Here is a 24,518-nt window from a genome sequence, read left to right as displayed (position 1 = left end):
AAGGGATCTCACATTACCATTTTGTCTCTCTTTGCACAGACAAACCCTAGCGGTTACCATAGCAACCGATGCATCAAATGGTACATTTTTCCCCATAAGAGAATATCATAAAATGTGCTCATTACGGAAACATACACACACACACATACATGCTCCACCCCACAAACTTTTAATTCTTCGCCCTTAATTATAAGGTTTTTGGCACATAAGTACCTCACCTTCTCTCCAAAAGTAAATAAATTTTAAGGCAAGGGGGGAAAAGAGAACATGTGGGGTTTGCTTTTTTTTTTTTTTTTTAAAAAGGAACAAGATGAGAATTGTTTCTTTTCTGAAAGAATAAAGACTGAAAATTTTAGCTTAAAAAAAAGGGAGACAGACAGTAAATGGATAAGCATCATTAAAAGTGATGTGAATCCTAGAGTGAAAACTTAGGTTCAAGGCAAATTCTGTTTTTCTGAGCTCGTGGTTTACTTTAGTAAAAATCAAAATCTACAGACAAAAGCATTTCTAATCATCTTAATATAAATTACTCAACAGCACTAAGCTGTTCACAGAGTACCAGGTTGAGAGAGCTGACTGTAGAGAAGCAAAAAATGTCACTTCCCAAACAACACCACTTCTCCGGCTTTCACATTTGGCCATGCAGCCCCCCCTTTTTTTTTTTTTTTAAAAGAAGACTAGTTTTCTTCCCCAGCAGTTTACACCTACAGTATGCAAACAGATATCAGATGTTTGTGTTATGGTAAGAAACTCCACACGCATGATTACCCAAGACTGAGAAAAGAAAGGCAAAGTTTCATTTGCAGTGAAGTTTCAGGGGAAAATGGTGAAAATGGCAGGTCAGTGATGTGGAGGCAAGAAACCAAGTTCCTGCCTCACAAGTAACGCATTTCATTCTGTCCATTAAACTAGTGACTAATAAACTGTGTGGAGATATACAGCCCAGCATTGAACAGGGCACCAAGAGTTAAGATCGCAAAGGAGAAAAGTGACCTTTGGGCTCCAAGGTTCCAGCCACTTAAAAGTCAGGTGCTTCAGGAAAGATCAGCCTCTCACAGGAGCAGTGAGCCTCTCACACCTTAGTCAGCACTAGGGCAGTGCCTCGATTTAAAAATACCTTCCTCTTCCTACTCCTGTTTTCTGTCAAATCACAGCCGTATCTCAGGCTGCAAGGTGACCACTGGGGTCATTAACATCCCTTCTCAGAGTCCAGCCACCCTGCTAAGTGCCTCAAGTGCATGGTTCTGGAGAAGAGTCCAGAGAGCAGGAAAGGGCGGAGACTCCTGTCCCCATTTTACAGCAGGAGGAACTGAGTTAAAAGTCCCCCAAATCACACAGTGAGCACCTGGCAAAAGCAGGCTTGACCCAGTTTCTAATTCCAGGGCTCTTGCCCTGGGGCAACATCCAACTTAGGGCAAAGGGACAGCTATGTGCCTTTACTGGCCACTGCTAAGACTCAGGACAACTCCTGAGGAACAGGCAGGGGTGGAAAAAGCAGGAAGGCAAGGTGCTCCTGATCAGTGAATGGCAGGAGGCACAGCGAGCTGGAGGGGGGAGGGCTGACTATCAAGTTCCTAGAAGCACATCTTTGGTTATCATTTGAGAAAGAACCATCGCAAGAAAAAGGAAAGGATCCAAGAAGCGATGGGACTCTGCGGGTACTGAAAGCTCGTGAGCTTAGCAAAGGCGGCCCAGGCGAGCGTTCTCCAGGATGCTGATGACCACAATTTCACAGCAGCCCTTGTCACAACTGCTCACTTCCTAGCCCCATGACTTGGCTAAGGTACGCAAGCTCGCTGGGTTTCAGTCTCCTCATCTGTGAAGTGGGGCTGCAGGCTGTGTCACTGGGTCACCGTGAACGTGTGTAAAAGTCTTAGCATAGTGACTGGCACACGATAGACACCCAGAGAACCAGGATATCTGGTATTTTCCATTGACTACACGCAATCAGGAGTCAGCATGTGGATGGTATATGTAGCCTTCTGGGAAATGGTTTAGCACTATAAGACAGTATTGACCCTTTAGCCTAGAAATTCCCCTTTTATGCATCTATCCACTTGTGTACACACTTGTTCATTCCCTCGAAGGAAAATATTCCAAAAGACTTGTTAATCAGCGGGACCTTTAGGCAGCTGTTAACTTTCAAGGAAGAAAATACTCAGATACATGACAAAATCCAGGAACAAACGTTGTACACTTGAAAGAACCCCAGTGACAATGTAAGTATGTGTGTGTGTTGGCACATATTCTCACGTGTGCAAAAAAGAGGCTAGAAGGAAATAGTAAATCTTTAGCAGCTTTATAGCCAGGTAGTGTAATTATGGACAGTTTTACCATTATACTTTTTTGTTTACTATACATTATCCATAATGATCACCAGTTACTCACAAAAAAAGGGTTTTTTTTAAGGCTACACATAAGGAAAAATCTAACCGAGCAGAAGCAGAGAGGACGTGACAAGCGACTGGGTTGTTATTTGGGGGCTGGCTGGAAGCAGTGTGTGAAGCAGTAGATTACACGTAGAACCGTCAGTTAGCTTCATTTATACAAAAGGCTGTGACTGGTTCTGAGCCAATTAATGCTGTAACAATGACAACGACGACAAAAACTGTCCGTGTGTACGTCAGAGCGTATGGCTGAGGGCGGAGCTGCGGTCATCACTCCCAGCTCCCAGGACTACGTACCCTTTTATGATCCTCCAGCTGCCTCAGCGGTGGACTCGGTTCGAGCTCCTGCTAAGCAGGCAGAAATTCCATTTAAGTATGAGACTAAGACACCCTCATCTTCAGGATCGGTCACAAATGAAATACACAGAGAGCACGTACGCAGTGAGGACTGACACAGAAGGAGCGCAGGCCTGAGTGTGGCTTTCCCCAGACAGACACCAGTGCTCATGACCTTGGCTACTACTGAACAACTGGCCCATCCCCAACCCCAGAGCACCGTAAGAAACGTGCAGTCACATGACCAATAATGTCTGGTTAATATTATTTTTCGCAAACATTATGAAAACGAAGTTCAATGTTATGTACATTTACATGAACCCGAAAAGGGGGGGTAATGCAAGATGCAACCAGGCAGGTCCTTGTACAACTCATCCACGGATTACTGCTCAGCACATGCATGAGGACGTCAATGCGCACACTCCCAACACATACGAGAGACCTACGCTTTGCCCCAGCCCACAGCATTCTAATCAAGGCTACCAGTGCTGAAGAGCTCTGATTAGAATATTAGAGGACTGATCATTACAAAGCATGCCCACTGGAACTCAGCTCTTTGATCATCAGTTTCATTTCTAAGATCTCCTTTCAGATTGAGCACACGTTTTAGCTCTGACTCCTGTGATTCTAGAACAGTTTCAGAGAGTAAATTTTGATCCTTGGAAGGATGCCTCCCACAAAAAGCTTCTCGGTAACTTTAGACGCCTTAATGAATTCTAGTCCCGCATTTAGCAAGCTGAGCTAGCGACAGGAAGAACAGAGACAGTTTGCTGTGAAACTACTCCTTCATCAACAGCGTCACCCAAACGATAACACAGATACCCTGAACCTGAACTCTGCTTCACCTCTGCGCGGGACCCAAAGTTCTGTTTTGTGTAACAGCAGAAAGGTCTGGACCGTCCAGAGTTTCTCGGCCAAACGTTTCAAGGTGGAGATGAAGGGTTTTGTGCAAAAACCTTCAGAGAGTCATGAGCCTTCACCGGCAGGACACTGTGGCTTGAGTTCCTCAGAACTTTCTACACCAAGGGCCACCCGATTATAGCAATGATCAGATCCCAGCCAGGCTAGACATGTCCCTCCTGCACCGTCCCAAGAGACAGACACTTCACCATGACAGTTCACACCCGACCGGCAACACTGACAAGCACCTGTATTTGCTGGGATCGCAAATACAGGTGAGTGACACACACCTCGGTGGAGTTCTCAGAATCCGGAGCTTGGGGAAGCTAGTTGGGAGTAAAAGAAGCAGGTTAGTTATAGCACATGCATCTGGTGACCACAAAGAAGTCCAGAGACCAACACTTTGGGACAAAATTGACGATGAGGTGACCGGGTTGTCACACCCACTGAAGGGGGTTTCAGCTGCGGATGGCAGGGGACACCCTCACTTCCAAAATGAACTTAATGTGGTTGCTCTGGGAGAGATGACTGGCCTGAGATGGGGAAACACATCTAAATGAAAGAAAGAGAAAGCCTAGCACTGATCAAGAAGGAACTGCCTAAATAATGAAAGATGTCAAAGGCAGAGGTACTGTACGTCTATGTTCTGTTTGTCCACAGAGGAAAAGTGATCCAGCACATGCCCCCAGGGGCTCAGAGAACGGAGGGTGGGCGGATGATGACCACAGGGGCCTCTGGTGCAGTCCCCTTCCTGGGGGCTGGAAGCCCCTGCAAGGTCTGCACCACTGCCTGCCCGTGATGAGCTTCTCCAGTGGGCACGTGCGTCCTCCCAGCCTCTCCTTTCCCCATATGCTGGCCCTGCATCAGAGGGCGACACCCCACGCTCTGGCTTAGGGACAGAAAAAGTCTCTCCCCTCCTGTGGCTCTGGAAGGAGAAAGGAAGGCTCCTGGCTGCAGTTTTCTTGGCTAATTTCTCCTCCCTCCACACACTTCCCTCGAGGCTCCAGGGATACTAGGTTCCCCAGTCTGCCCCTGCCATACCACGCGGACACCCCACACCTCTGATGACTCCTGAATTTCATTATGTCCAGCCCATAAATGAGAGACAAGATGACGGCCCTGAGGGAAAGGACTGGCCATGGAGAGGATGCATGTAGTGGCTGAAAAGTCCACAGTTCCACGTGACGGCAGCGCCACGAATCTGGCCGCTGAAGGGCACGTGCTCGGGGCCGAGACGGATGTCGGATGGAACTGCCGGACCCGCCCTGGGCCGCGGTCACACACCAGGCATGGCTGGCGGGTTCAAGGTGCGGTCTGGGGCCGTGGAGTGAAGCCAAGGCTCACACTGCCACTGAGTGACCTTGGCCTCCCTCGGCGGGGCTCCAGCAACACAGCAGACCTCTCCCGAGGCCAGAGTGCGGCTGTCGGCGGTGAGCTGGAGCAGGTGCTAAAAGCGTGGGGTGGGGGTGGGAGCTGGGAAATGCTGTGGGTTCACAACCCAGCTCAACACTTGATACCCCTTTCATGGTGTGACCCTCAAGATGGAAAAAACGCTCTTAATACAAGACTGTTATTTTGTAACCTAATAATTTTTTTTTTTTCTCTATTTGCCAACAGGTAAAATGAAGTAAAGATATAAGAGGTCTCTTTAACCACAAAGATTATTTTATGGAGGACAAAGAGGCAGATGTGGAGAGTTGCTCACTCAGTTCTGGACAGAAGAGCCCTCAGACATGGTGCAACTCCACTTGCCTCAAGGAGCAACTTTCTCTCTGATGTGTTTAGCTTTCTGTTGGGGTCAGGAGGCAGAGGGTGTTAAGAGAGGACTTGAGTGTGGTGAGGGAAACAAAACCAGAGCTCAGGGGAATGTGTTCTGCAGATAATACAAATGATATCATGATCCAAGACTGCGTTTTAACTCCACCCCTGCGTTCTGTAGGCTTTAGGCTGAAGAAGTAAAGTTGCACACACACATGCGCCATCTGCCCTTAGTGCAAAAAGGACACACGAGGAAAAGAAGAATGAAGGCAAGTTCCCATGCGCTTTGGAGCAGTCGGAGACACAGATGGAGAAAAGCACTATCATTCACAGTCAGCTTTGGCCACATTCCACCAACATATCCTTCATACCGATTCTATACGATCAGAACAAAAGGATTACAGGCATGGATTTACTACAGGAAGCCACACAGCTACCATCTTACTGCCTTGCCAATCAAAATAATAGTTAAAGAAAAGATGGAGTGGAACTCATGTGTCTTCTTAAAATTCTCTTGTTTGATATCCCTTATGTCCAAAGAAGCATCTTGAGTTCTTTCAGAATGTTCACAGAGTTGTTTCTTAAGCACTCAAGAGATCAGTGGTTTCTGGTATGTTTTATGATTAGACTGGTACTCAACTGCCTCCCTAAACTGCTGTCATATTGGTGTTTAATTTTTGAAATGAAAATTAAGATTAATGACCTTTTCTCCTAGAATGTTACAGAAAGACCTCTGAGACAATAGAAAATGTTTGCTTCTTCAAGAACCACTATTTATTCAGGAGGACAATTTTTTAATGTCATCCACTCATAAAAAAGAATGGAAAAACCAAGAACAATGGATGGGTATTGACTGATGGCGGCTCATGCAGGGACTGGTGCTGTATGACCTTCAGCCAGTCACTGAACCTCTCTGGGCTTCCACCGCCTGGCCTGTAGTTCAAGGAGACTGGAGCAGGTAATATAAGGATTCCTTCCAGCTAAAACATTAAGTTATGCTTGGTATATTTTCAGTAAACTTTATTCCATAACATCAAACAGCTAAGTTCCCTAAATAACACAACCCAATAGAATACAGAATGATTTCAGGCATAGAAAAGGCCAAACAAGCTTGGCATATGATTTGGCAAAATAACCAATGGTCTCTATTAGCACTTCCTCCTAAGAGGATTTCAGCTGTATTTCTGGGAGGATTGGCTCTTTTATGGCAGTCAGCCACAATATGGAAAAGATAAGCCTATTAATTAATAAGCCATATACATTCAAATCATAACTACATAACATACATAAACACATATACATACTACCCAAAGCAAAGGACAGTTCTGGTAAATGAATGAACTGACTTTCTCGGCACATTTTTATTATCAAATTAACTTTCTTTTTAACATGAAAGATCACGCTCAGTGACCATACAGTAATGGAGACTGTTCTAAGAAAAAGAGTTTGCCTGTGTTTTCCACGTCTTGTCTTTTACCACCTCACCCCACGATCAGTCAGTATATTGAGATGCTGACACCTCCAGTCAAGGTGAGGTCTCTCCAAACCAACAGTTGACTGGCAGTGATCTGACGCTATCTGGTTTTGAACTTAGAAACTGACTATTGCCTTCCGTTGCCTCTTCACATTTTTCTAGGATCTTAAGTCTTCCCAGAGCTTTTAGACAAGGTTAGCAAGACCAACCTTCATAGAAAAAAAGATTTCAAATGACTGGCTTTGAAGCAGAAAGCCAGAGAACCCCAAGCCAGAGAATCCCAACTGGTTATCCTAACTACAGCACTGAAGTAGCCAGTAGACTCACGCAGGAGACGTTGAAACGCTCACTTTCTGTACATAATGTACCTACCATTTTACCCAGGGATAAATGTCTACCACAAATGAAGGGAAATTATACTTTGTCATTCTTAAAAAAGAGAAAGCCCGCAGGCTTCCCAGGGTTCCTATCTGTGGTGTGTGTACAACAGCACACACTTGCGTGCTTGCATAGCGGATACACACACGCAGGCATCTGTGTGGGCCCGACACAGGCCAGCACACGACACAGCCACTGAGACTGTTTCCTGACGTCATCAACAAGAATCCTACCCCTAGGCTTCTAGAATCTTCCTTTGAAATAAGATGTCTTCCTTTCATGGACCACCCCTAGCAGACATTGAAGACAGTTCGAGAAATGAGACTGAACATCAAATAAACAACCCAACCTTATACCTAAAGCAACAAGAAAAAGAACAACAACAAAAAAAACAAGACTGTATTGTGGACCGAATTCTCAGCACAGCAAAGAGAATTTATCATCTCTAACGCCATGAATCAGTCCTTAGTTCCTTTTCACCCACTCCATCTCAGAGGAGGGGAAAAAATAAACAAACTGTGAATGGGTCTGCAAATATGTTTGCTGGGTCCTGGCTTTCCAAGCCTTTGTAAACCACATCAAGAGAACAGAACATCCGAAAGAAAGCTGAGCAAAGAGAGAAGTTACCTAGTATTTCAGCAGGACAGCTCTGAATCTTCACGTCAGCTAGCATAATACCCTTTACTAATGGCACTGGCTTTTTGAAACAAGAAATAGACATTATTTGGCTCTGATGATGCAGTTTCACCTATATTTTACAGAACAAGTTCATCAGAACTGAACCCAAAAGTGAAAATAATTTTTTAAAAAATGCATTCTGACTTGACTGAATTATCCAGCTTCTATCATTATGGAATCATCTCAGCATTAAAAAGAAAAAGAAAGGAAAAACCAAAAACCCTCCGGAGATTCGGCAATAGCTTCTCTATGCTCTGAGTTGAGCTCGCTTGCTCCAGGGTTGCCAGTGTCTAACAGTAAACAGCCCTGCTGCATTTATTGGCAATTACTGTTGAAGGTCACACATCAGCAGCGAGCCTAAATTCCAGGAAAAAAAGAAGCTCTTATGTAACTGCCGCCTGAATGTTGGCAGGTACCCAACCCAGCAGTTCACAGCGATGTAAAAAAGTAGGACACCTCCACTCTGGCTTGGACGTCATGAGAACGCCCCCTGAAGGTGAAATTGAATAATTCTTGTGTTTCTCTGTTTTCTCTCTCCCCCTCGCCCCTCTGCTGAATTTTATTATTGACAGGGGCCTCCCTTGCTTGCAGAAGCAGCTCTTGGTGGCACGGTGGCAGAAGCCAAGGACTCAACACTGGCAGATAGAGGCGGGCTGCAGCCACCTTAAGGAGTGGGAGCACCAATCTCACTTTTCCGTTGCAGTGAGTCACTAACAGGCTCACCTGCCAGTGGTCCTCGCCTGCTGTGAACTGGCCTCCTTGCTCAGGTCCAAGTCCCTAAACTACATATTCTTGCGACCCCATGTTCTCATGATCCAAATCCTAAAGGAAATCAACTCCGAATATTCACTGGAAGGACTGATGCTGAAGCTCCAAAACTTTGGCCACTTCAAGTGAAGAGCCAACTCATTAGAAAAGTCCCTGATGCTAGGAAAGATTGAAGGCAGGAGGAAAAGGCGGGGGCAGAGGATGAGATGGTTAGAGATAGCATCACCGACTCAATGGACATGAATCTGAGCAGCTTCAGGAGCCAGTGAAGGACAGGGAAGCCCGGCATGCTGCAGTCCATGGGGTCACAGAGTCAGCCTTGACCTAGTGACTGAACAACAACATGATTCCCTATACTTTACCTTCCTACATGCCTCAGTTAACATTGGCTTGTAATATTGTCTGTTGCTGTGGCAAAACCATAAACTCCAGAAGGGCAGACACTGTGCCTATTTCGGGCACTGCTGGATCCAAAACCTCTAGCAAAGCACCTAGAGTGGAACAGGCACTCAAGTGTTAGATAAACAAATGTCTTGAGCAGTCACTGGTGTCTGTTTAAAGCCAAGAATGGATCGTGGGGTGTTTTCTTTCTGGGGGTGACAGAAACATTCTATACCTCTCCCCTCATCTGTCCTCTTCCTGAACCCCAAGAAAAAGGTAAAAGCAGGTGGTAATGATGGAGACCTTGCCTCTTGATTTGCAACGCCAACAAAAAAATCATGATCATCATCATAAAAACAAAAAAGGAAACCCTCCTCTTCCTGGTTTCAAATGAAATTTCACTCCAGGAGACAGCCGAGAAGGCCTCCACCATGCACTCTTCCTACAGGGCCTCTGACTCTGTCCTCACTTCACCCTCCTTTCTCAGAGCACACACAGAGACTCAGAAGATGCTGTGCTGTTTTTCCAAGCAGTTCACTGCGCCTCTTCTCTCACAACGCCCGAGAGCCCTTTATCATTGAAGAGCAGTGGTCCCTCCCCATCCCGGGGATCACGGCTCTTCCAGATATGTCATAACCCTGGCTCTCGGGCTATTCCTCAGCAGGTTTGCAGTTTTTAGGTGGGAGGCCTTGCCTATAACGTGGGCCAGTTTCTCATTAAGTTTCTTAATGGAGTTGCTGCAGAACTCCAGCTGTGGGCTGCTGGTTTCCACCCGCACACATGGACAGCAGGCTTGGCAGGGGAAACTCAGGAGCTGTACTCATTTCCAGAACAGCCATGGATGATAAAAGGCGATCAGGCATCTCTGCTTAGAAGGCCAGATCCAAAAGCCCGAGGGCCTGGGGACAGTGCTGGTGTCCCAGGGCACTGATGGTTGCCAAGGGTAACAACAGAGCGGGGATCCACAGTTGCTTCCTCAGGGAATTTTCAAAGAATCCAAGGGGCTGCCAGAACATTCTTCTTTTATAAACAGACAGTATTCTATTTCCTAGCGTATAATTATAAACACACCTGCTCCAACTGTGGAATCTTTCCGTAAGCGAGCAATAAACTCCCAGCCAGGAGACCCAAGTTCTATCTTGAGCGAGCAAACACATCAAATGATTACTATGGTGCAAAACAGAGTATTAATAACACTGCAGACTCCGATAAGGGAAGGCTTTCCTTTCCTGACTTCATCTGTATTTAAACAAATAGGAACTCAACCTCAATACTCTAGAGGGAAAATTCAAATCCGGGAAGCATTTACAACTCTAGGTAGAAAGAAGAAGAGGCGAAGGCTGCCAACATGAAGATTCAGCCTTAGATGTTTTGCTGGCAAACAAATAACCCGGAAGAGAGAGGACTAAACAGGAAGCAGCAAAAATCACTGTAGTTAAAGGGGCGATCCCCCTGGACAGCCTGCTGTTTTCCTTGCTTCCTATTCGCCCCAGAGAAGCATGGCCCCCTCACCTGTTCATGCTGATCGGTTTACGGGAAAGCCTGAGCTTGCAGGATCTACTGTGGGTGAGCAGGAAGCCCTCCAGGCCGGCAGCTGAGCCCAGCGCTAGTTCTGCCTCCCCCGCTATCTAGCCGTGCGAACTAAGGCCACTCATGCTACCCCTCTGAGCGCCCCCATTCCTGAGGGACCTGACCAAATTCATAACCACTCACGGCACTTTCAGCTTTAAAAAGTCTGTGATTCAAATTCTCCTTAGGGGTATCTGAACCATCTCTTAATATTTCTGAAATTCTGGTGGTAGCTATTAGAGCAGGGCTTATATTCTATTTGGTACTCTATTCCATCAAAAGAAGGTATCCATTGGCCTAAAAGAGTGAACAGATATCTAAAGAAGTAGATCAGAAAATTAATTTTCTAAAGTCAGATAAAAATTTTTCCAATGTGCCTCCCTTTCCTAAGCAAGTACATATTATTAATTCCCCCAATTAATCCTTTCTATTATCAATTACCAAACATGTATCACATACTATAGGTGTGGCAAGAAATCTTGAAAAATGTTTACAAGAGAGAAAATATTTAGGAGGCCCTCAAATCCCAAACAAGAGGGCCACTCGTGAGTCTGCAGGCTAATTCTGAGTAAACGAAACTAATTTGATACCTAAGTATAGAAACCATGAGATGACATTTCAGTTTCTCGATCTCTAGGTGGTTTTCCTAGAATTGAGAAGCCAAGGATATAGTATGTTCTGAATTCCACTGCAAGCCAGCAGCTGAGAAGTCTCGAGATCGCTGTAGAATTCGCTCTGCACTTTGACCAAATTTTCTATGACCCCCTCACACTTAACAGTTTCCAACATGCAGACCAAGAGAGCAGTGGCTTGTTTTTTTCTTTCACTTCTTGCAAACTGTACCCATAGTTATTTCTTTTTGCACGAGTGCCACATACAGAGAGAGAAGCATCAGCAATGAATTTCAGAGATCTGTAATAGCTAGCGCCAACCACAAATTCAGTTGAGCTTCTAGACAGTGAATGATGGAAATTTATCACAGTTTAGAAAATCTTTATCTAGACTCAGATGGGCTCCAAGGACAAATGGCAAACAAACTCATGGGAAACGCTAACACAGACACGAAGGACTTGACTCACTCCCAGAGGCATGCTACACAAAGTCAGATACTAGATGCCGCACAGACTAGGGGAGAGGTCAAGAGTTCGCTGGGAGAGGGTCATGGAAACATCACCATGGGACACTTAAAAAAAATGAAATTAGGACCTCAGCATTATCCAATTCATCAATGGAGATGAGCTGGAAAAGAAAAAGGGGGGAGAAAAAGAAGGCAACGTTAGAGCAGGAAATACAAGCGAGCTACGTGTTAGAAGCGTCGTCACTGTACTTCTCATCGCTAGAGTGCAACCGTCTCGAGAGGTGTGGGCACTCTGGACACCACCGCACCCTGACATCTCGGGCAGGATGCTGCCACACTTCATATACATGCCAGGTGTCAAACCTCGCAGGTCCGGACTCCCTGGTGGCCCAGTGGTTGAGCCTCCATGTTCCTAATACAAGGGGCGTGGGTTCAAACCCTGGTTGGGGATCTAGGATCCCTCATGCCACACAGTGTGGCCAAGAAAAAAACAAACAAAAAACCTTGTAGGTCACTGAACCAAGAGCCCTGAATGGCACCTTTGTACTCCCTCATAGAGAAAACTGGAACTGAGCTGTGAACGAGGGCAAGATCCCCGGTTAAGAACCATGTCCTTTCAGAAAAGGATGGGACAGAGTCGGGTTAAAAGCTAAACTCCTATCAGCTCAGCTTAGGAGAAAATTCTCTCCTTGGACTCATTATACCATTGAATGGGGGTGGGGGCTCTTGAGTCCAAACTACCACTGAGATAAATCAGACCTAGCTTCAATTTAAGCAAGCAGTAAGACCAACATGTTCCCCAGCCCAGATATTCTAAGTCCTGATACTATTGATTAAAGAGACTAGATTCCTCCAAGGTGATTAGTGCCTACCTGAGTGATATTAGGAACAATGAAATGATTTATTAGCACCAAGTTCAAAAGAAAGAAAAAACAAGAGGATTAATGACAATTATGCATGTTTAATGACAGATGGAGGATCCTTGATTTTTTTTATTATGTTACATTAATATTTAGTTCATTTTGCTAATTTAAACTCCTACTAGAAACACTGGTAGCTGGAAATGTTAATAGTTTATTTGCCTGGAGAAAAGAAGCACTAGTAATTAACAGGGGACTGACAATTCATAAGAAATGAAAATCCTGACGTTACTTGAGGTCAAAAACTCTCTAGTAGTGTAACAGGTACCATTATTCAGAAGAAAAATGGATTTTAAGTAAATTTAAATCTTCTTTCACCTTAACTGTTGGCCTCTAAATTTCTTTCCAAAACTCTGACTCTTAAAACAAAAATATCTTAATAAAAATTGTACAGTAGGTAATAGAGCAGCCAATATATAAAATAACTATGCTTTCTCTTCAAGCAGGGCCTAGGGGCATGAATATATTCTATGAATTATAGAGAGATTTAGGGTAAATCTTAGAGATGTTTAGCAATGGGAGGTAACTATTTTTTTAAACATGGTTAAATCTGTAGATTAAAAGCAGAGTTGGCTAGGCCTTGCACACACAGAATGGTTGCAAAGCCCTGATTTTACAGTTTATTAACTTTGAATACATTGGTGAGAAAGACACAAGAATCCCATGAAAATGTATTCTATCATTATTCTGGTGATCCTTTTTAATATTCCACTATATTATACTATCCTGTATTATATATTAATACCACTCTCTAGTAAATACTGCTGGCCCATTTGGAGACACCACAGTAAAAGATAATTTAATTTCTAAATGATCATGATTTAAATTTTGTCACCATCCTCTTTGCCCAGCCCCCCATTTCCAGCACATGTCACAGTCCTTGGAAGGGCACATCTTGGGCAATGGACCGGGACAAGTGCGCTGACCACTGGCTTCTCCCAGATGTGCCTCTTAGGCCTGATCCAAAGCTCAGGTGATGTGAGGGCCCGCAGACCAGGACAGAGGACTGTGAGGACTCAGGGGAGGGCGGGGAGGCAGAACAACCCTGGCCATCCCAGCAGGGTGTTAGTCATGGGGCAAGCTCCACTCAAGAGGCAACGAACAGGAAAACTAGGCCAAGACGACAGACACGGCATTCACACTTGCCTTTGTGTCCTGAGCACCCAGTTCAAAGGCCACTCCACTTACTTGATCAACTAATACCCACTGTGAGGGACAGGGAAGCCTGGCATGCTGCAGTCCATGGGGTCGCAGAATCAGACGTGACTTGGCGACTGAACAACACCCCCCACTGGTTTGCCTAAGAAAGGTTAGTTCTTTGGGTCTGAGTTCTTCCAACCTTTGAAAGAGTTGGCTTGTCCCGCATGTTGTGCCTCTTTACTCAAACAGCGGCAGCCAGTAACCCATCAAAGGCATTTTCCAAAAGTCTTAGTGAAACAGGACAGAGTGCAAACTAACAACGAAACTGGAAGAAACACAAATCATTTAATGCCCCCCTGCCCCCTTTAAAGTGAAGGGTTAAGCAGCCTTTTCCCGCAGTCCGAGCGTGGGGCCAGAAGCACGGCATGTCTGTGCGGTCGTTGCGGAGCTGCTGACTAGCACAGGTTTCTAGAATGTCTCCCTCGGTGGCAGAGCATTTCCCGTACTTGCTTCTAGTATTTTCACTTTGACCAGGGGGATGACAGCTCCAACCCGACGGGAAGGAAGTGTCATCCTGCCTCCAAGCCCCTCTCTGCTAGGGTGTGACTAATTTCTTCACCAGATGAAGAGGGATTGAGCTGCAACCTCAGGAGCTCCTCTCAACTCTCATAACTCTTTCACAACGACCTGCATCATCTACTGGCCTCTCGAAGCCCTGGCTCTATCGCTCTCCACAAGCTTTCTCACAGGCAGGGTGACAGCATCTTGGATCATGTCCCCAGAGGCCAAGACAGTGTTCTCCCTGTTGGCCCCCCATGGGGAGGGAAAGGTGGCAGGAAGCATACCTTCCACACGGCCCTGAAGACCCCCATGCACTTTTCTGCCCAGCAATAGACTCTCAACCAACTCCTTGTACTTATACTTCCCTGTTCTAAAAAGAAAACTTACTTCAAAGCAAGTTTTGAAGCACAACTTACAAAGTTCACTGGAGTAGAGACACAAAGCTTACCTGATGTGCCCTGGCTACAGAAAGAAGCAGACATTCTCAAGAGGAGAAAACTGTGGTCCCCACATTTTAAAATCGTGTTTTCTGCCCCAAAGGTACAAATACATTCACAGCTGGTTAAGGTCCCTTTGGTAGAGTCTATCTTATTAGGGCAAGTGAATGAGTCATTTTTTTAAAAAACACGAGTTTTTAAAACTAGAGTCAATTTTTTAAAAACACGTGTTTAAGTTCACTTGAAGAAAAACAAACATCCTGTGGAATAAATGGCTATTATTTACTTATCTGATAAGTGTATCTCTTTTACTGTCCTCCTCACCTTATCAAGGGCAAGACCTACCTGGGTGTCTACAAAGTGCAGACTGGTCATCTCATTACTTCCCATTTGTACCAGTGCTTTTATATTATTTAAACTCTATTCTGGCATATTTCCACCACGAAATTCCTCCTGAGTTCTAAACACTTATTTTGTAAGTAACATTTATTCAAGATTGAATTTGTACACTTTACAAGTTTAGATTGATGTTTAAAAGCATTGTGGTTTGGGGCCAGTGAAGGAATGTAAACTGCAAAAAGGACTGTGTACCTTTCTGTTTTATCTGCTCTTATCCAAAGATCCTCACATGTTGAATTGCTCTAATATTAAGGACGGACACTGCTTAGGTTAGAAAGCAAGATTCCGACAGTGTTTTAGACTTGCAAGAATCTAGTTGTCACCATCTCTTTTGACAGGGGAGGCTGTGATTTAATTATCAAGCATTCTTCACAGAGATGAATAACAGTTATTTACTGTGTATTTGATAAGTCGATATCAGCACATTTACCTACTCGGAAAATGCTGATAAAAGTGGCTTCAAGATAGTAAATGAATATTATTGCCTTCAAAGTAGACTGGTGAGACTTAAATTCAGGCCCTGTTTTTCGCTGGGGGCAGAAAGGAAGAGCAATGGGGCTGTTTTTATCCCACCTGGAGCAAAATCAGGGGTGTGAGGGCTGTTTTCTGTACATCATGGCTCACTGCATGTGCTGAGAAGTCTCAGCTCCCAGGCATGGTCCATTTCCCAATCTCAGTTAGAAAAGGTGACATGTCTGTCCGTCTTCATTCCAGTTAGAACTGGAGGCAGTTTCTTCATACGCTGGGAGGATTGTGTAACGTTTCACCAGAAAGAAGCAAGTAAACCCACAGCTATGCTCAGCTGGAACCCAAAACTCAGGAACACACACACCTTGGTACACAAGAGGCATTTGCATTCTCACTGGGAATTTAACAGACGGAAAATCTTGTTGTTCCTATTTTTCCGAATATAGACTGTATGGCGAACAGCCTAAAAGAGACACCTAAGTGTATATGACTCTAAAGAGAGACTCATATGATTTAATCACCTTCAGGGCAAGATGAATAGGTGTTTGTTTTTTTTTTAAGTTATCCCTCCAGTCAATATGCCTGAACTAAGGTGGATTTCTAAGCGCCCCCACTCTGCTCCTATCTGATAGCAACGCCTGGTTTTCACATGAAAATAGAAGGCAGTACCTTTTCTCCATAGCCTCTGTCTTTGGTCATCATTTCTCTGAGGGTCTGAAGGACCTTAATGCAGAGTTTCTCCTCATTCTCCTCCAGCAGCTGTTTAGTGTGTTTGATTAACCTGAATGGAGGGGAAAACCACGGATTACATCCCTGAAACAACCTTTACATAAAAAAAAAAAAAAAAAGAAACTTATTGTAACTTGTCTGTTAGTGAACTAATGTTTACCAAAGGCTCCCAGACTTAAACAGACTTCCGGGCAGTCCCTTCACTAACAGCCGGTCGGTGTCTCAATAGCGACACCTGCTGGTCAGCAGCAGCTAACAGGTCCGAAGGGAGACAGAGGCCCACTCAAAACTGCTGTTTATGGAGTGCAGTTATTTACCCACTGAGGATTGTCAGTAATGTAGCCAAAATATGTCAGCAGGGTTGAAAAAAAAAAAAAAAGAACCTCAAGAGTATGATGGTTGGGATAAACACATCCCAACCATCGCTTTGTTTATCCAGTCTTATCCTTTGACGGGCCCAGAAAACAAAGCAGCAGCAGAATTCATGCTCAAGCTAAGCAACCAACCAACCTTAGGGTGAAAATCAGACAGCGATCTCGGGTCATGGGACCAGCTGCTTCTTCTAAGTGACGCCCCACAGCATAAAACGAGAAGGTACAAAGCTGCTGGGAAAAGACTGTGAGGCCCTGGTAGGTTTGAGCTTTCTGAGCATTCCAGGGCCGTGGCTTTTGGAGTCTGTATGTCAGTCCATGGTGGGCATCCTGCCTGCATGTGGTGAGTGGAAGATGAATGACCAGGCGTGTGGTTCTCAAAGGAGAAGCTGTCACCCAACAACAGTGTTGCTAAGGAGGACGGCGCCTACACACTTCCTTTAGAACAGTCAGAACAGACCCCCCGTGCTAGACCTTGCTGTTTCCATCAAACACCAGGCCAGCCCCGCCTTCCCCGGGAGCCAGCACTGCGTCTGGTCATTGGGGTTCTGCCCCAGCGAGCACCGTGGCGGGAGGGGCTGCTTACTTGCAGATGAAGCCCCCGCTTTCACACTTCCTCCTGGCATCCGTGTTCTCCGGGAACAGCAGCTCGGGCCGGTGGAGGACATCCACCAGCACAGATAACTCGGCCTGCACCAGGGGCCGGAGACGGTCCTCCAGGGCCGAGACGATGTCCTGGAACGGAAGCACAGCCCAGGTGAGCAGCTTGGGCCGAGGCGACCGCGGAGGGTGGGAACATTCATTTCTGACCTGAGGCATGACCACAGACTAGGCTGGGTTACAGTAACCTCAGCACCGTCTGGTATGTGCCTCAAGTTACTAGACATTGCCCAACGGTTACCTGAAGCATTAGACCCTGATGCGGAAAACAGAGAAATAACAAAGACGTAACATCCTTCCCACCCGCTCTGTGAGATGGTCCTTATGCTACCCAAGGCATCATTCCGTATGTTTAAAAATAGGATGCAAAAAGTACATTCGACAACATGGAAAGGTGTCTACATTACAAGTGTAAAAAAAATGGCCAAACAATAGTATGGACTCTATGATCCACTTTTTTATCAGCAACATTAATGTCTAAAGGATATGCAGCCAACATTAAAACATCATTAGTGGTTTTCTCTGAGAGGTGGGATTACAGGTGATTCCAGTTTTCTTCTATTTAGTGGTACTTGTGAGTATTGTCAAATTATTTCCAATGAGCATGAATTATTCGTATAATAAAATATCATATAAAAATGAGAACACAAAGGAATGAACATGCTGTATCAACATGCTAAATACATGTACCCTGATAGCATGATGGTCTTCAAATGCAAAACACATAGCTGTAGGAAAGGAAAACAGAGAGAAGTTGAAAGAGCAGCAAAACCAACACAACAAACACCATATAAAGGCAAATGGCAGGAAACAGATGAGAGATCATCTCCAAAAGATGCTCAAGTCTGCCGTCTGGCTGGCTAACTGAGAACCAAGCTACCGGCAAGCTGGCTAAGAAGGGCAGAACACGACACGCTGGGGAAGATCAGGTAATTCACCAGGAAGCTTTGCATGGACCAAGCCCACTGTAATTGCACTCATCTCAATTAGGGACCCAAATTTCATAGGCCTCAAATTCACAAAGAATTGAGTGATCTTTTATCTAGGAACCAAAGCTTATGAATACAATTCTACTTCATCTTACATTTAACAAAATTTGTCATCACTCAGTCTTATTTAGGATGCATTCAAAGAATGCATGACTAAATCAAACTGCTTTGGGCGGGGGGCGGGGGGCGATATTCCCAACAATATTATGAGTACCCTGCAACATCCCTTAGTTTGGATTGACTTTCACACCACAGTCAGAAAGAGGGTTGCTTTGGCAAAATTCTTTGAGAATTTTGTCAGTTTCCCTAACAGTTCTCTCTGGGAAAGCACCCAATTTCCTCTTCTTCAACAGTGACTGGCCCTCACTCTGGCAATTCGTTATCTGTCTCCAGCTTTTGTACAAGATTGAAACAGTTCTTCGGCATCGTGTTCACGAAATCTTGCATCTTTTGCCAGGTTGGAACTTCACATTGCAATTGATTTGCATTGTATTGTCAAATGTAGAACATTCGGCAATCGGGGCGAGACCAACAGACAAGAATGGCAAAGCAATGGGCAGGGGGAGATGCCAGTGTTAAGTGAGGGGATGTCTGAATGGGGTTAATTACATAAGCACTTCATTTGCAAGTTAATGTTCTCACATTATGACAACTTTTGCCATTCTGAGCAATCTCGTAACTGCAGGGACTCAGACAGACAATAACTCATTAGATAAATGAGGATCGCTTTGGCTACTGGCCAAGTCTTTAAAACAAGCACTGCCTAAACTTATGTATTTTGTTCTGTTACCCAAGAATATGCATAATGATCTAAGGAGAGCACGGGTGTGTTTCTAAGCCACAGATAATTCAGTCTGAGCAGGAGAAAATGCTGTGTGTTCATCCAGTTAAGAGTCTACAATGACCTTCCTCCTTCTAAACCATAGTGGAAATCAGGAAACACCTCATGGGGAATCAGGCTACCTTTGTTTAAGAAGTAGCGCTGTCATGACAAGGGTCAAATTCCTTCCTTAACCGGCAAGAGCCCCGCCCATCCACCCAGCTCTGTGGGCTCCAGCCAAGCCAACCTTCCTGAGGTCTCTGCACTGTATTCTCCCCTGTGCAATGGCCTCCTCACAAGCTCTTCCCTTCCCTTCCATTCTTTAAGTCAGTCCCCCCATCCCCTGGTCTTGGTTCCAATGTTCCTTCCCCAGCAGTGCCTTTGTTGACCACCACCCCCAGCTCCAGGCAAGGTGGGCTTTCTCATCAGTATTTTTCACAGCACTGCTCACTCCTCCGCAGTGTCTGTCTCTCTTACCATTTTACTTTTATCTGTGTGATCTGCTCATTGTTTCTCTCCCTTCCAATACTGGAGACTCTATGAAGGTCAGGATTATTTCTGGCTTTGGCTGCTGTATCCCCTGTGCCTAGGGTGGGGCTGATGAACGCATCAATGAACTCTCTTTTCTTTAGGTGACTTGCGTCACCCTTAGAGATCCATTTACTTCCCTTGTTACTGATAATTACTATGGTCATAAGGATGATGATCATCATAATATTGACAAGAAGAGCAGGTCACCGATCAAGCGACCTGGCTCACTGCCAGCCAGGTTCTGCTCTTTGCGCTTCAAGCGTACTGCATTTTCCACTGCGGTACACACACTGCAGTATAAGCGACTTTGCAAGCTCTTCTTCTTCAAACGGTGGTCTATGTCCCCCCCTCGAACCTAAGTAGACGTACGTCACTATCTTGACCCAAAGAATATGACAGAAAGGGTGCCATGCGGTTTCTGAAGCCAGGTCACTAGAGCAATATAGCTTTTACTTAACTATCTCTCCAGACTTATCTTGGGACCTGGCTGCCATGCTGTGAGGAAGTCCATCCTCTATGGGGAGGCTCCGTGTAGATATTTCAGGCAAGAGCTGAGGTCCCAGCTAACAATCAGTATCAACTGCCAAACGTGTGAATGAGTGCGATTTCAAGGTGAGTCCAAACACCACCACCATCGGACTGCAACTGCATGAATGAACTTGAGCAAGAAACACCTTGCTGAGCCCAGTAACCTCCAGAAGAGTCAAAGAATAAAATAATCGCTGCTGTCATTTCTCAGGCAGGCACAAGCGACTGGGACGCCTTAAGTCTCTTAATCTTCGTATCAACCCTATGACGTAGGTGTTACTATTAAATGCTTTTACAAGTTAGGAAGTTGGAGAAATTAAGTAACTTCCCTAAGGTTATGCACTTCTAAGCAGCAGAGCCACGATCGGGCACTGGCTTGAGATCACACTGCACCACGGCCCCAAGCTCATCTGAAGGATCTGCGACTCTCTAACCATGGTCCATGTGTCATCTGTGAGGAAATCACCTGAGGTGCTTGTTCAAAGGAAGATGTTAATATTGTGGAGTATGTTTAAACGTTTCACATCATCTAATCCTCACTACTCTCCCTCTTAACAAAAGAAGAGCACGTCTCTTTGTAGGCACTAAGTAAACAGACTAGAATCTAGCTAGAATTTAGTAACACTTTTATTTTCATTTGGCTCATTTGATAGACAACTCCTCTCTCAGTTATGATTACACTTGTTTACCTACTGATTCAAGAGGCCAAAATCCCAAGATGATGGGGAAAAAATAGGAGCTGTTACACTCTTTATTCTAAGCATCCTCTTCTAATACTGATTTATTCCTTCCTAGTAAGTGACAAAGGACTTCTTGAAAAAGAGATTTGTAAATCCATGAACAATCTCTGAAGATTATGACTTTGTCGGGAGTTTTTTTGGGTCCCGAGGAGCTTTGCTCTCCTGGCCCAACACACATATCTGCATTTGACGACCTACTCATCACAGTGATATCCCCCTGGGGCCAATCCTGGATTTTCCCTGGCTCAAGGAAGCCCTTCAATGTGGGGAGCCGCCTCAGGCCGGGTTATGGGTTGCTTCCATCAGCGCTGGGCATTACCTGCAGTCTCTCAATGATGTTCCGGTAGTCCCTGGAAGCGGCCAGGACAGAGTCTCTGCGGGCGGCGTTGCGGGCCGTCAGCCGCCAGTTCATGGCAGTTTTCTGCACGAGGTTGTGGGACTTGAGGAAGAGGTTGTTGACCTGACTGTCCAAGTCCACGGGAATGGCAATGGCCCGGCTCTTGGCTGCATAGGAGAGATGGGGCTCGTGAGCCCACAGCTGTGATGAGAGACCCCCCGAAACACAAACTACCCCCATCATCCCACAGGCAGGCGTGTCCATGCCTACAGCTTTAGCGTGGATAGGATACGCAGTTCAGCTGAACCTCACTCTCTGTTAGGTTGGGTTTTCCAATGTGAATTCTGAGGCCAGCAGCTGTGAGAAAAGTTACATGCTCCGAGGTCATACGGTTCAGGCAGGTCCAAAGGGCTTCTTCAATGAATGGCTTCTTAGGGGCTCAGATATATCCATACATTTAAGAATTACTGAGACAGGGAACTCTTCTAACCAGTAAACTGCTTTTTGAAAAAGTCTCTGGTTTTGTCTTCTTCCAACCATCTAAAAAATGCTGTTTTAAGCCAGACATAGTACAAAAGACAACATCTACTATGACATAAGCTATTCTGTCCAGATAAGCTGTTGTCTCCCTTTTAACCTCCTTCAAAAAAAGGGCAGCTCTGGTCTCATCATGAGAAAACCAGTTAAATCCACAAAGGGGGACCATTCTACAGATACTTGACTAGGACATCGGAGGATGGTCAAGGCCACAGAAAATAAGGAAGGTCTGGACCCACTCCAGTACTCTCGCCTGGAGAATCCCATGGACAGGGGAGCCTGGCGAGCTACAGCCCATGGGGTCGCAGAGTCAGACACGACCTAGCATGCAGACATGAGAAATTGTCACAGACCAGAGACAACTAAACGTAATGTGGTGACCTGCATGGTGCTGTGAACAGAAAAAGGGCATCGGTGGGACCAGGGCTGAAAACCAAGTCTGGAAGTTTAGTTCACAGCAACAGGCCCATCTCAGTTTCTTAGTCTTGACGAACATAGCTGGTAATGTAAGATGCAGACATCGGGGGAAACTGGCTGAAGGTTATATGGGAACTCTGTGTTATCCTGGCAATGTTCTTAAAAGTCTAAATTTATTGCTAAATAAAAAGTTAATTTAAAAATTAAGTTTGATAACCAGATGAACAATCCTGCTTTCTATCTGGGAGATCCAACAACATTAAAAAAAAAAAAAGTAAGACAACTCTTGCCTGTCTTCAAAGCTCCATGCCAGCAGAAGCACAAAAGTGCTGGGGTTCATGCGCTGTGCAGTTTTCATGGTCCACTAACAAACACCAACGCTCCTTGCCTTTTCTCATCACTGCCAAGGCTGTTAAAACATTTCCTCTCTCTGATGATCACTGAGCTAGCCAACTCAGCAACTTGCCCCACTTTTAACCAACAACCTCAAGAGGCACCATCACATAAGGGCAGAATTCAGGGTGATCAGAGCCCTATTTTGTCATATCATGAACCTATAATAACATATACCCTTTCAAAAGCTTAATCTCTTATTGTGAAATTGTGCCACATAAATAAGAAGAAGACACGAGAGCTTGCCATACGCATATAAAGGGAATTAGGCAGGGAAGACTGCGATCGGGCAACCAGCCCAATGGAACACAACTGCTCAACAGCGCTAAGAGCCCTACTCATCTCTGGTGTCTCCAGGGAGCTAAAAAGCTACTAGAGGCGGATAACCCTTCTCAATTTAGGAAGGAAGGCTTTCCCTTTCCATAGTATTTATGGGAAGGGGGTGGAACAGGGCAACAGAACAGAGACCGACAAAATCAGGGTGAAGTAATGGTCATAACTTCCTTTCAAAGCTGCCGACAAGGGGCGATGGGGAGCAGGAGGGGAGAGGGCAGGGGATGGAGAAGTTTTATCACCGAGAGGCAGGAGGAAGCAGATCGCCATCTCTGACAAAGGATGTTCCTCGGGGGTGGGCATGCGCTTTGCACGAAAAGAAAGTTCCCAAATGGTCAACTATGTTTACCGGATTCAACAGATGACTTTATTGAACAAGGGGCTTCCCAGGCCCCTGAATGCACTTGAGCACACTGGAACTCGCCAAGACCTGCCTAACATTTAACCATGCAATCTGGCTTTTCAAAGCCTACCTTTCTTTGGGACTTGCTGGCTCTGAACTTTGGGAGGTGCTGGCTTGGAGAGATGAAAGGGAGGTTTAAGAATCAACAAGATTGGGGTTCCAGCCCTGAGTCTGCGGCCTCTGGTGTGAGGGAGCTCCGCAGAGCTGCAGAGCTGGTGCTCTGTCCAGGGTGGCCTTGATCGCTGCTGGGTGGCCTGTTTCCACCATGTGAAATCCAGACCGAGGCGGAGTCTTACCTACATCAGAGAGCACCCGGATGCAGCTCTCCACCGAGGCCTTCTGGCTTGGCACGAGCCAGTTGCAGTGGTAAACCCGGAACACACCTTGCAGCAGCTGCACAAAGACGGGCTGACGAGTCTGCAAGAAAGAGGACAAGGAGGAGGCCGCGTGAAGACATCTACTTGTAAGTGACCGAGACGCTGGTCAGAAGCAGACACTGCCCTGAACCACAGGTTCACAGACCCTTAGGCAAGAGTGGGAGGGGGTGGCTGGTGATCAACAGGGTTCCAGAAGTGGCGGAGCCAACGGAGACCAAGTCAGAAGCATTTTACGGCAATGCACAAACTTGATGCTAAGTCTGACCACTGGACGGAGCGGTGGAATCACAGCCTCAGCGCTGGTATTCTGACTGTGTGATTGTAGGCAAGTCACTTTACTTCTCTGACCTTTAACTTCTTGCAAGATATAAAATGCAAAGATTAAGGCTGACAAACTCCCAGAGTTCTTTTCAGATGTTATGTGAGTAGAACCCATATTTTTAAATCAGCCTTGATAAACTGGTAAGTGGATCTCACCTAGAACACTCCTTGTCTATTTCACACAGTGTCTCCAATGGTAAAAGGAGAATACGGTTCTCATGGTGACTATGCAAAAGTGTTCATCTGCCACAGGTGAGTGCTTGCAAGTGAACTGCAGAGGAAGATCTATGATAGTATACATTTGTACTCATTTTAAAAGAAGTCAAACGGCTTCAGCAATCTGACACTGACTTCCTGAAGGCATGTGCAAACTGTAATTTTGGCCTTCATCTGAAGTTAT

General features: G+C 45.5%; 1 protein-coding gene across 1 annotated transcript in view; it reads right to left on the bottom strand.

The window, feature by feature from the left end:
- Window positions 1–24,518, bottom strand: part of ITPR1 (inositol 1,4,5-trisphosphate receptor type 1) — a 322,601-nt gene that overhangs the window by 114,860 nt on the left and 183,223 nt on the right. Inside the window, exons 34-40 of the mRNA XM_052638520.1 lie at window positions 23,717–23,837; window positions 21,320–21,504; window positions 17,319–17,467; window positions 16,302–16,413; window positions 11,836–11,868; window positions 3,914–3,949; window positions 2,685–2,735 (exon numbers count right to left, since the gene is read on the bottom strand). Of these exons, the coding sequence (XP_052494480.1) occupies window positions 2,685–2,735; window positions 3,914–3,949; window positions 11,836–11,868; window positions 16,302–16,413; window positions 17,319–17,467; window positions 21,320–21,504; window positions 23,717–23,837 (687 nt within the window). The remainder of the gene's footprint in view (window positions 1–2,684; window positions 2,736–3,913; window positions 3,950–11,835; window positions 11,869–16,301; window positions 16,414–17,318; window positions 17,468–21,319; window positions 21,505–23,716; window positions 23,838–24,518) is intronic.

This window comes from Budorcas taxicolor, chromosome 1, assembly GCF_023091745.1.
Source record: "Budorcas taxicolor isolate Tak-1 chromosome 1, Takin1.1, whole genome shotgun sequence".
Classification (NCBI taxonomy): domain Eukaryota; kingdom Metazoa; phylum Chordata; class Mammalia; order Artiodactyla; family Bovidae; genus Budorcas; species Budorcas taxicolor.
This window is presented reverse-complemented; position numbering and strand designations above follow the sequence as displayed.